Genomic DNA, 12,933 nt, shown 5'->3' with positions numbered 1-12,933 from the left:
GTCGCGTCCCCATGGAGGCCCGTGATTGCTGAGCCAGCGGCAGGCGGCCGCCGCCCCGGTGTAGGCGGCCGGGTGTGGGGTCGCGCGCCGAGCCGGCTCGCGTGGGGATCGGGCGCCGCGGCCGCGTGGGCCTGGGCGGCCCCTGGCCTTGAGGTGGGACCGCCTGCGGCTTTGTTCTGCTTCCCCGGGCTGGCGCATCTTTGCACACGTTGTGCTGGCTGCGGCATTTCCCCCGAAGCGCCCGTGCGGGCGGTGGGTCCGTCTTTCTGTGGAGTGGTTTGTCTTTCTCTGGTGGTTTCGTTGCGCTCTGCTCACGGTACCGTCTCTGCCAGTGGTGTGTGTAGTAAATATCGCCGTCCGTGGTGCCTTTGACGAACACAAGTCTGTTTTAATGTAGAAAGATGGATCAGTCTCTTAGGGTTAGTCCTCTTGTGCCTTGTTGGAGGAGTCCTTCCCTGCCCCTAATAAGTCTCCCACATTTTTCCTAGTGGTTTTAGAGTTTTCATTTTAACAGTTTTTAATAAGATTTGGAATAGATTTAGGTAAGGAGACTACTTGCTTTTCTTCATAGTGTGGATAACAAGGAGTGCTAGTGCCATTTATTGAGTTATTCTCTCTTTTCCCCAAGGGCACCTGCCACATTTAAAAACACATCTGGATATGCATGAGTGTCTTTATTTATTCTAATGCTCACACGGGGTGTTCTGGATCAGATCAGATTTCTTACTGGCTACCCCATAGTAATAATAAGCATGATGAGTCCCCCCACAGCCTTTACCCCCCAGGGAAACACAAAGAGAACCAATGGAGTTTTTCCCGAAGTGAGTGGCCAAACAGAACATCCGTGAGGGATGAAGAAAAGGGACGTTGCTTATAAAGGGGAAGAGGCAGCTGTCCTCCCGGCTTAAAAGGGTGTCCCCACTCTAGTCCTTTGGTATGTTAATGAGTTTCTCCTGGGGCCAGACTGCCCCAGTGTGTCTTGGCTAGGCTTTTAGGACCTAGAGATGTCTCCAAATTTCTGGGCCTCAGTCCTTGAAGTGTAAATACCTGGGAAAAGAACACTGTATTCTCCCCAATATTAGGCATCTAATCCAAGGCTATAACTACTTGGCCCTCGCAGAGAGGGAAGGGAAGTTATACTTCTGGATCAGAGCAATTAATTGGACAAATAAATGGCTACAGATCTAAGGCTCATAGTAGGTGAAGGGTCTAAGGCGATGAGGGCTTTTTACAGGAGCACTGGGAAGTTGAAGGAATTTCCCTATAGCTTCTCTCTGGGATCTTTATTCTTTGTCAGTGTTCATTGCTCTCTCCATTTTTGCACTGGTACCACACAATCTCAATTACAATATCCTTAAAGTAACTGTGATATTTAGTTGGACAGATACCTCCACCTTTTTATGTTGAAAAGCTTTAGCCATTCTTCAGTAAAATTTTACAGCCAGGCCAGGTTTCACCAAAACAAACTCATAGCGGTTTTTAGTTTTTATTTTTATTTATTTTTAAATATTTTATTTCTTTATTTATAGACAGCAAGAGAGGGAACACAAGCAGGGGGAGTGGGAGTGGGAGTGGGAGAAGCAGGCTCTCCTCCCAGCAGGGTGTCTGATGTGGGGCTTGATCCCAGGACCCTGGGATCATGACCTGAGCCGAAGGCAGACGCTTAAGGACTGAGCCACCCAGGCGCCCCCAAACCCATAGGGGTTTTTAATACAGTTGGATTTAATCCGTAAGTCTTTAGAGGAGAACAGACCAGATACTTTTTTTTTTTTTTTTTTTGAGAGCAGGTGCAGGGGGAGAGGGAGAATCTTTTTTTTTTTTTTTTTTTAAGATTTTATTTATTTTTGAGAGAGAACACCCGAGTGGACGGGGGGGGGGGGGGTGGGCAGAGGGAGAAGCACACTCCCGGCCCAGCGGGGAGCCCAATGCGGAACTCGATCCCGAGACTCCAGGATCAGGCTAAGTCAGACACCTTATTTATTCTATTTTATTTTACTGCAGTTTAGGCTCAGTAGGATACATAGGTCTTGGGCCCTAGAATGAAATCAGGGTTGGGACTTTTCTGGGTCCTCCGTTTAGACAACTTGCTTGGACCACTCCTGCCAGTCTCCTCCAGGGCGGCGTTTCGTTCTCTATTCCGCCCCAGAAACTACACTTCCCGGCAGGCTCAACACCCGCACCGACGCACTTCCTCCCGGCGTCCCCCGCGGCGGGAAGGAGCCGAGCGGGCTCGAGGCCGACGCGACCAGCTTTCGTCGCCGTCGCCGTCGCCGCCGCCGCTCTGAGAGGAGTCGTCGCGGCCGTCCCTGCCGCCCTCCCCGGCCACCATGTCCGCCCAGGCGCAGATGCGGGCCCTGCTGGACCAGCTCATGGGCACGGCCCGGGACGGTGAGTCGGAGCGGCCGGACAGGCGAGGGGTTGGGGCGGGAGTGAGGCGAGGCCGCCGGGCGGCCTGAGGCGGGGGCCGCGACCGTCTGCGCCTGCGCCGGACACCCTCCTCTCCCCCGCGCGCCGACCGCAAGCGCCGGGCCTTTGTCTGAGCCGGTTCGCCTTGGAGGCGGCCGCGGCCGGGTTCTCCCTCGCTGGCGGTGGGTCCCCGGCGGGCTCCTCCCTCGGAGCCCGAGTCGTCGGTGGGGCTTCAGCCCTCTCCCCATTTGCCGTCCTGCGACTTTCTCCCTAGTGGGCGCCGCGACGACTCCCCCCCCCCCCCCCCCCGCGCGGCCCCGCGCCGCTCCGCGAGCCGGGGAGTCGGCGAAAGGCTGGCGCCAGCGTGGGCTCCACATCGCTGGCAGCCGGGTGGCGGAGCTCCTCCGAGGCTCCTCGGGGAAGAAGCTACATACAACCCGAGGGAGCCGGATGGGCCTCGAAACCCCGGCCGTTCCTGTTCTGCACCAAGCGCAGCCGTAAATTGAGCTTTTCTCACGCGGGTTCCTGCCGAGTGCTTTTCCAGCCCCCTTCCCTTCCCAGCCACACACGAGAGCCTCTGTTTAGCTAGCACTTGGCAGTCGTTAGGTAGGTCGTACCATGACGGTTGTAGGGAGGAGTGAAAGATCATGGTGGTTGTCTCAGGAGAACGCGGTTGCATCTTTGCAAAACTATATACCTGCTGTGGTTTGTGTTTTCTTTTCTACTGAAGTAATGAAGTTGTAAGTTCACATTGGCACATTTGCAGGGCTGTGCAGATTCTTTGCACTTTATTTCATAGGTGAATAAGTGCTTTTTAGCTTTCTTTGTATATTGAGTTGCTTTTGAATTGCTTCCCATATTTTTATTTCATACAAACTGAACAATTGTGGCCCCTCTATTTTATTTATAAAGGTTCAGTGTATCTTTGCCTGCCTACATCAATCTGCAAGGGAGTTGCAGAAAAGCCTCATGTTCATCGAGCCGTGAGTCACAACCAATTTCTAAGCTGTTATAACAAAAAAGTGTTTGCTTTTTTTCACAAATAACTTTAAAAGTGTAGTTTAGAAAGAAAACATTTTCAATAAAAAGACACAACATTAATCCTGGATGCTTGCAAATCCTAAAATATATTCCTCCTTTAGTATTACACAGCTCTGTGTATACACAGATTAGCTTTAAAATTTGTCACATTCCACTTTGCCTTTACTTTTATGTATCATTCCCCTGACTTCCTTACTGCAGGTTGGGCAAGAAAACTTTTCCTTTAAAACTTTTCAACAGCGGGCATAAAATTCTGCAGCTGAGGTCTTGAAGAATGCAGATGGGTACAGTATGTGTTGGAACTCACAGTGTGTATTGACTAACCTAGTTCCCTTTTTTTTTTTCTCTCTTTCTCTCCTTTGGTATTGTCGTGTTAAAAGTGACTCCCAGGTGCCAACCTTCTTTTTTAAGGGTGGGAATGAAGGGGATAGGAAGACTAGGTCTAGATTATTTATCAGTCAGTGGTAGAGTTTGAAAGCTTTCTTCTTCATGTGATTTTGGGCAAAATACTGCCTATGCATTTGTACATAGCAAAATGATTAGATTAATACATAGCTTCTGTTGGTGGAAACTACCAGCTATAAGTCATATGTGGTGATTCATGGCCCTCTGATTAGCGTGGGTTTTGGTATCATTGCCCACAACTATGTGTGGGGTTAATGGCCTTTGGTGCTCAGCCTCTTACTTCAGATTCCTTGACTTCTTTGGCACAATGATGGAGTCAGATCTCATTAAGTGTGATTCTTCATGATACATTTAGCATCAGAAAACATCCGTATTCCGCTCCAGTTGTAAATATCTCTAGGTCAGCTTTTCATTGTATTTGGTAGTCTGCCAATCATCCAGGTGAATTGTTGTACCACATATGCTTTGGTGTTTAATGTGATAATATTGTTTTATTTAAAACCACAAATGAATTTCAGGAGACGAAACCAGACAGAGGGTCAAGTTTACAGATGACCGTGTCTGCAAGAGTCACCTTCTGGACTGCTGCCCTCATGATATCCTGGCTGGGACGGTAGGTGTATTCGGGGTTGGGGGAACATCATACAACACTCAGACATGGGGGCTATGTAGGCCCTGAAGGTTGAATTCTATTTTCCTTTACCAGGCAGAAATCACCTACTGCCGTTCAAATGATAGATTGTTAGTTTGGTGGAATTTTGTTATGGGACATACTTCACTGCTATAAAAATTTCTTTCTGTAAGTTATCATATTTTTGTAGAATCATTTATATGGAGGTATTCACAACTAGGAAGTATGAGTAGTGTCATTTGGTCAAACCAAAAACGTATGCTTCAGGTCAGCCGATAGTTCTTTGAAAATTCTGGGTTGGTTGGTTGGTTTTCATGTCAAACACATGCTAATGCTAGACTTTTGATCTAACAAGGTACTTTTGGGGGGGGGGGGGTGGGCAGCAATGCAAGGTTTGAGTGATAGTACAAAGTTCCTGAAGAGGGAGGGGACTCAAGAGGGCTGCCCTAACAAGGTACATTTCTTACCCAATTTTTAGGTTTTTAATAAATCAGTTGGGTATAACACTGAGTTTTTAGTTTGTGTTACATTACCCTTTCAAGAAATCAACACATGATCCGATGAATATCTACCCCTAAAATTTTATGTTCACTCTAGATGAACCAGATAGATAAATGCTAGTTTTATGGAACGTGCATTTATTCAAAATCAGGTAGGATTGAAGAAGACTAAAGGGTGGAGAATTACCTACCGTGATTCCTTAGGGAAAAGGAGTCCTATAAAGACCACCGTCATTTTCAAATTGCACAGCCACCTCGTGGAATATAGAAACCGTCTGCTCATTTTGAGGGTCAAATGTGCATCCACTAGGGAACGTTTTCTTCATGATTAATTATTGCTTTTCTCATTACCATTGTGAGGGGAGCAGCCTGTGGAAAACCGCACATATGTATTAGATCTTCTCAAGCTGACTCTACAGAGAGCAAATAGGAAATGAATGTCAAATACTGTACCTTTATTACCTGAGGTTTTGCCTCTGGTTTGACCTGGTGTACAGATAGGTTTTACTGTGGATTATTGTGGGTACCGTCAACGTAGATTAATGGCTTGCACTAGTTAAAAGCAGTTCTGCTGAAGGAAAATCCTGTAGGGGAGGCATCATAACCTGGAATTGTTGATTGATCTTAGTGGGAGAAGCCAAAAGGAGCAGAGGGATGGATGTGCATGAGTGTGAAGCATTTCAGGTTTTTTTTTGGGGGGGGGGGTGGTCAGATCCTTGGGTAGCGTTGTTCCAGAGTGCTGGTGAGAAAGGTAACCAGAATGAGGGCATTTCCTACAAATATTTATTGTTAGGTACAGATTAACTCATCAAATATTTATTAAACACCTGCTGTGTGTCAGGCGCTGGGGATATGGTGCCAGTAAGATAAAGTCTTTATCCAGTGGAGGAAGAGGACAGACAATGAATAGATAACGGATTGTTTTAGGTAGAGTGATAAGAAAAGGTTTCTCAGGGACATTGGAGCAGAGACTTGAATGGTGAGGAAGAATGTGCACAGTTTGGGGATAGAATGCCCTGGGTGAAAGATGGAGCCGAGGGACAGTAGGCATGCTGCTGGCGTGTCTGAAGTGCTGAGAGTGAGGGGGAGAGGCAGGCAGAGGCTGTGGAATCAGATGAGTTGTGAGAAGCCATGGACTGAGCAGGTCGGCGAGGGATGGCTCAGCAAGGGGAGTCTAAGAAGAAGCAGACTAAGGAGGAGGAGGAAACCCAGGACAGTCCATACACCTGTGAAGATGGAAGTGAATGTATCAGGGGCTGCTGTGGGTCCGTTAGGATGAGGGTTGGGAAGCTGGATGGGGGTGGTTGCAAAAGGTGAGCTTCGCTGGTATGGGCTCTGTGGAACTGGGAAGTGAGCAGTAGAGTTGGATGGTGGGTCTTCTGAGGAGTTTGTTTGTGTAAAATTGAAATGGAATGAATGTCAGTTTTTAGAGCACAGTGGCTAAGTGAAGGTAGTTGTAACTTTCAGTCTTCTAAGGATTGCTCCAGGCCCAAGTTGTTGCTCAAAACTGTCTCCTGTCATTAGTTAGGGGTGAGGCAAGGAGGAATGGAAGTTACAGTTTTATTGAGGCTTACTGGGCAAATACAGTATCGGTTAGTAGGTTTGGGAGAGTAAGCTGGCTGGAGGGAATATAGTGTAACTTGTCTCAGTTTTCTAAACGTTCTGGAAGGAGGAGAAGGAGGAGCCTTTAGTTCCCTTCCCTGTCAGCAATGTGAGACCACTAGAGGGTAGAGAACATAGGTGTGTGTTTGGTAAAAAAGATCTGACAGACTAGATTTAACCGCCACTTAAAATCTTTTGGAAGAGGGCTCACTGTGGTATTTCAGCTCTGTTTGCTGTTCAGCTGCCAGGGGAATTGGCCAGTACTTACCTGCCTCCTTGACAAAGCCGAAAATGTACAGCCAGAGTAACCATGGAACCCAGGCCTATCCTCTGTTTGCATTAGCAGTGGCTGCTTGAGAATTCTCACCCAAAGGAAGGCTCGCAGTGAATTTTTGCTTCATGGGTGGTTCAGTAATGTCAAATTTTTCTTAAGGGTTGAAGTTTCTAGAATGGAAATTTATTTGTACTTAAGATGTTTGGTAGTTAAGGTTTTAGTGCTTACTTCCCCAGGTGGTAGTTTTTCTTTGAGATATACAGCTTTCATTAGCTTTTAAGCATTTCTGGTATTTGCCAGTTACTTTGCAGCTATGGTGCTTGCTTTTCAAAATTTGTGGAGACTATATATTTTAAAGAATCATACTGATACTTAAAAGAGTGAATGATGGAAAAGTTGTCAGCAGTAACAGGGACAGTGATTCTGGCTACAGCTTGGCTTGTAGAATTACTGTTGCCCTACCTCTAGATCCCCCCATGTAACCAACACACATCAGTTAACATGTAACTTCACAGTAAGAATAATGAAGGAGAAAAGAGGTCTTTAGCATTTAAATGCAGAAGTTGATCCTTGGTCAAAATGAAGATGAGCTCCACGCTAGGGAGCCCATTGTTGGTGCTGTCACTGTTTATACTAAAGCATGTTTTGTTAGTGAGCATGGCATGCACCTTCTGTGAGGCTAGGGCCCACGAGTCAGTTTCTACCAGCCTCCCTTATTTGCCTAAAATGTTAAGGACTTTATAATCCATGAAGTTTTTGAACTCATTTTGGACGTAGTTGTAGTTTGAACTTAAAAGAGGTCCTGGACTCCATCATTCTTTATTTACTAGCTACGTAGACACATGTTTTGGTCCAAGTGCTCGGACATCACAGGTGTCTCCTCATTGCGATGCTGGGTTTTGATGACTTGATAGCATGATCCTTAGCATACAAACTTCGCTTTTGCTTTCTTGATGGCCAGAGGCGGAAGGTGCCATCACACAATCCTGCACTCAGAATTTAGTTAAGAAATATGCTCTGTTGTCTAATTGGTCTACATGTGCTTACAACACTAGTGGCACATCAGGCTAATCTTACTGGTAATACAGGTCATTCGTTTTAATGAAACAACCTTTTGTTTCTCAAATGGGGCAACTGAGTGGCTCGATTCTATGTCTCCAGTTATATCCAGGGTCAGTTACTAGGTTAGGAGAATGTTTGGAGGTATTTTTTTGGCTCTAAATTGGTCTATTCTGCTTTATGCCTTCTGGTGTACAAAGAGATACACAAAGCCAAATGTTAGATTGTGTTACAGTCGCCAAAACCTGATTGCTATCTGCTCTTTGCTTTTCCTTGTCTCTGCACCTGAGGCATTGACCGTCTTGAGTAATGAAGGTCACAGGAGGAATGCCTAGAAATTTGTTGCTGTTGATGATACTCTTGTTTTCTGGCCTTTTCCTTGCAACCTCTCCCCTCCCCCATGCTGCTTTTCGTTCTCACACTCTCTCTCTCTCTTTGTTTTTTTTTTTTTAAGATTTTATTTATTTATTTACTTACTTACCTACTTACTAACTTACTTACTTAGAGAGAGCTTGAGTTGGGAGAGGGGCAGAGGGAAAGGGAGAGAGAATCCCAGGCAGGCTCCCCCTTGAGTGTGGAGCCTGCCACAGGGCTGTCTCCCAGAACCCTGAGATCATGACCTGAGCAGAAATCAAGAGTTGGACACTCAACTGACTGAGCCACCCAGGTGCCCCACTGAATAGACTTTTCTTATGTGACTGATGCAAAACTAAAACTAGCAAAAGCTAATTAATATGGTTTTCATTATTTGTTCAGTTACCTCTGGATCTAAAAGAGACAGAAACCTTCACACTTATATGTATCAAAGTGTCATGTTATCATGGTGGGAAAAGAAAAACAAGATTTCTTGGCTATATGCTATTTCTTAATATTTTTATTATACTGTACTATTCAAAAAGGTATTGTTTGTTTTGGTGACAGTTGAAACACCAGGTCACGTGCTTTCTGCAGTGGGTAGATGTTCATGTGTAAACTTCTGTTTCTTTTTCACAGCGCATGGATTTAGGAGAATGTACCAAAATCCACGACTTGGCCCTCCGAGCAGATTATGAAATTGCAAGTAAAGAAAGGGACCTGTTTTTTGAATTAGATGTAAGTTTTATTTTGTGTTAATTCGTCCCTACTGTGAAGAGCCAAATATCAACTAACAAGAATAATGTCACATTTGTAAGTTGTGAAGCAGAATTACAAAAGAGATAGCTTGTTATTCCACCACTAGGGCTGAAAGCTAGAACATGGCCGGTAATATCTGGTGTCTACCTGTCAGTCTATCACCCCAACACTGTTGTGCATTTTGTACGTATCATTTCCTTTCAAAAGTGTTATTACATATTTTTATGATACTCTTGAACTTTATATTTTTGCTTGTTTTTAAGCCTTAGAAGAATAGTTTCATAGCACAGTCTTTAATAACTTTATTTTTTCATTTAATATTATATTTTTGTTTACCCATTTTGTTGGGTATGGTTTATTCTCATTGCCGCTTGGGTATTCCTCAAACTCTCTTCATTGTTTGTAGATAGTTGGGTTGATTCAAGGGTGTGGGTTTTGTTTATGTTGTTTTCCTTTGTTATTACATACAGTATTATGAACATTCTTGAATATATTCTTGGTGTGAACGTATTATGATTTATTTAGGGTCGGTCCCGAGGGGAGGAATTGCTGGCTTATAGGGATTGCATGTGTTCATCCTTGCAAGATAGTTTTGTAATGGTGTCCTTTTTCTCGCTCGTTTCTCTTGTTGATAAAGCTGTGGTATCAATTCATACCCCAATAGTAGTGTTAAGTTTTTGCAATTCAGTGCTTATAAAATGGAATTTCACAACTTTCTTTTAAACTATGGCCACCCAGAGGAATGCTTTTTAAGGCTTTTCTTCCTAATCTGTCCCCTACCCTTCTGTGAAATTTGTTACCACAGAACCCTGCGTATTACCTTAATGTGCAGTAGCTTTCCAGGCCACGAACCATTGTGATACCTACGATTTTTTTTTTCACCCTTTAACAGCAGTTTTCACCTCTCTCCCATTGAGAGTGCAGGATTTAGAGTCACTCCATTTTTTCCCTAATCTTTCATCACTAGTATGACCAAAGGTTAGTGAAGGGGTTTGGTGGCATTCAGGTTCCTGAATGAAGCCTGGGAATGGACAGAGCTTGGTGTGAGGAAGCCAAGGAAAGGTGTCTCCTCACCAAAGGACATTTTAAAGGATGTGTTGTAACTGGAGTAAACTCTCTTTAAACCAGTAGTCTTAAAGTGGTTAAAATTGTTTTTCAGATTCATTCTTTAACTACAGTGTGCTCTCAGTGTTAAATATTTGAATTAACTAAAGCCTTTAGCAACAGCTTGACTAACAGAAGAGGCTTGGAAAGGGAATTTTTCTATATTGGGAGTTTTCATTCTTCAGTAACCTGCAGATGCTTATGCAAATAGGCCATTACTTTGGGACGTCAGGTTTCAGAGACTGATACGTACACAGGTTATTTTTCGAAATCTTAGGTTTAGTAATGTTTTCTGGATCAGAAGTCTTAGCATTTTTACTAAATCAGAATGTCTGCATTTTTTAAATGACCTGATGAATTTAAAGTCAGAAAACAATTTAATGGAAAAAATGGAGTCAGTGACTGAAACACACAGAGTCATTTAGTATATTTTGAAGGAGGTGTGTTCAGCCATTGTGCAGAAAGTGGGGTTTTTTGTTTTGTTTTGTTAAAAATTTTTTATTTATTCATTTGACAGAGATAGAGACAGCCAGCGAGAGAGGGAACACAAGCAGGGGGAGTGGGAGAGGAAGAAGCAGGCTCCTAGCAGAGAAGCCTGATGTGGGGCTCGATCCCAGAACGCTGGGATCACGCCCTGAGCCGAAGGCAGACGCTTAACGACTGAGCCACCCAGGCGCCCCTTGTTTTGTTTTGTTTTTGGTTTTGTTTTTGTTTTTTTAATTAAAAAAAAAAATTTTTTTAAGATTTTATTTATTTATTTGACAGAGAGATAGCCAGCGAGAGAGGGAACACAGCAGGGGAGTGGGAGAGGAAGAAGCAGGCTCCCAGCGGAGGAGCCCAATGTGGGACTCGATCCCAGAACGCCGGGATCGCGCCCTGAGCCTAAGGCAGACGCTTAACGACTGCGCTACCCAGGCACCCCTGTTTTGTTTTTTTTTTAAATGAATGTTGTTGAAAACTGTATCAGCCAGAGGAAAATACCCAGTTGGATCCCCAGGGAATGAATTTTGTTTTGTCGTCTTGATGCTATAAAGTCTAGAAGCTATAATAGAAAGATGGGTACATTCGTATAAAAACTTAAAATTTATCCTATTAGAAATACCTGTACATGGGACGCTTGGCTGGCAGGCCACAAAGCATGCGACTCTTGATCCTAGGGGTTGTGAGTTTGAGCCCTGTGTTGCGTGTGAAGATTACTGAAAAAAAGTTCCCATGCATACAGAGAGAATAAACTGGGACAGGATATTTACAGTGTGTATTATGATGGGCTAGTTATCTTTATATGTAAAATTCAACATAATTGACACTAATGGTATCAGTGACTCAATAAAAAAATGGTCATAGGCTAGAAAAGAACATTTCCTAGTGGGCATCTAATCCTATGGCAGGTGCTCACCCTCACTCAAAACTGAAGAAATGGAGGATTAAATAACCCTGATACACCTCCTGGGTAACTCAGCATCTCAAGATGTGAAAGCACATGCCAGCATGGACGGTTCTAAGATTATATATCACTGATATGCTTGCATATGTACAAAGATACTTTGGTTCTAGAATATTCCTACAGCATTTATAACTGCAGAAAACAGGAACCAAGTAGATTTCCTCAATAAGGGACTGCCTAGATCATAGTTGATCTTTAGGATGGAATGATGTGTAACTGTGAAAAGAGAATTGGGCTAGTTCATTGTACTGTTGATGTGAAATTATCTGCAAGACAGATTAAGTGGATAAGCAAAGTGTGGTATCATGCTTCCATAGTGTTTATTTATTTAACTTATTTTTTTAGAAGATTTTATTTATTTGTTTGAGAGAGAGCCGCACACGCAGGAGTGGGGGTGGGGGCAGAAGGAGAGGGATAAGCAAACTTTGCGCTGAGCATGGAGCCAGAGGCAGGGCTCCATCTACAAACCCTAAGATCATGACCTGAGCCAAAATCAAGAGTCAGACACTCAATCGACAGAGCCACTCAGGTGTGCCCCCATAGTGTCTGTTTTTTTAAGATGTATATATATATATTTGATATATATGTATATATTTTTTGGATTTATTTGTAGAGAGAAAGTGGGCACTCGTGTGCAGTGCACGTGCAAGTGGGAGTGTCAGAGGGAGAGGGAAAGAAGCAGATTCCTGTCTGAGCGCAGAGCCAGACATGGGGCTCAATCCCACGACCCTGAGATCAGGACCTGAGCTGAAACCAAGAGTCGGATACTCACCCAGGTGCCCGGTGTCTTGGTTTTTAGACAATGCTTTAAATTCCATACATCCTAATTTTTACTTACATTTATTTTTAAGTGAGCTGTGTGCCCAGCATGGGGCTTAAATTCATGACCCTGAGACCAAGAGTTGCATGCTCTACCAACAGCCAGCCTGGTGCCCCTCCATAGTGTGTGTTTTTTTAAATAAGGAAGCGTGTTGTACACTTGTTAACGTGTTTAGAATTGCAGAGAGGTGTTTTAGAGGAACCCAAGAGATCATACCACTCTTAACTTGGTTGGAGGGTTAGAGCGGGGCAAGACACCTTTGTGTACTATGTGAAAATTTACCATATATAGGAATTACTTTTTCAGTTAAAAAGGTAACCACCCCTCCCCCAACTCCTTAAAAATCATTTTTGATCTTCTAGGTGGTTCATATTAAAATGTTTGATAACCAGTGGAAGAGATCCTTCTGCCCTGAAGAATGAAGGGCATTTTGGTGTAGCCATATTTGAAGGAGGGCAGTCTGTCAGGGCATAGTCCTCATTTGAAATGCATATATGTTCTTGTTCAAGAACTCCACTGTTGGGAACATATCTT

At 44.1% G+C, this 12,933-nt stretch overlaps 1 protein-coding gene across 7 annotated transcripts in view; it reads left to right on the top strand.

The window, feature by feature from the left end:
• LUC7L (LUC7 like) overlaps positions 1-12,933 on the top strand; it is a 39,130-nt gene continuing 26,197 nt past the window's right edge. The window contains exons 1-5 of one of the 7 annotated variants that reach the window (XM_057315606.1): positions 1-153; positions 2,147-2,388; positions 3,319-3,389; positions 4,371-4,465; positions 8,912-9,010. In XM_057315606.1, coding sequence (XP_057171589.1) covers positions 8,915-9,010 — 96 coding nt within the window. In that variant the 5' untranslated portion in view covers positions 1-153; positions 2,147-2,388; positions 3,319-3,389; positions 4,371-4,465; positions 8,912-8,914. Of the gene's footprint in view, positions 154-2,002; positions 2,389-3,318; positions 3,390-4,370; positions 4,466-8,911; positions 9,011-12,933 lie in introns of those variants that run through there. The other 6 variants (XM_026485429.4, XM_044379174.3, XM_044379172.3 and 3 more) reach the window with 6 other exon arrangements.

The sequence above is a fragment of the Ursus arctos genome, unplaced genomic scaffold (genome assembly GCF_023065955.2).
Source record: "Ursus arctos isolate Adak ecotype North America unplaced genomic scaffold, UrsArc2.0 scaffold_2, whole genome shotgun sequence".
Classification (NCBI taxonomy): domain Eukaryota; kingdom Metazoa; phylum Chordata; class Mammalia; order Carnivora; family Ursidae; genus Ursus; species Ursus arctos.
Note: the sequence above shows the minus strand (reverse complement) of the source record. Positions and strands in the feature narration are given on the sequence as shown.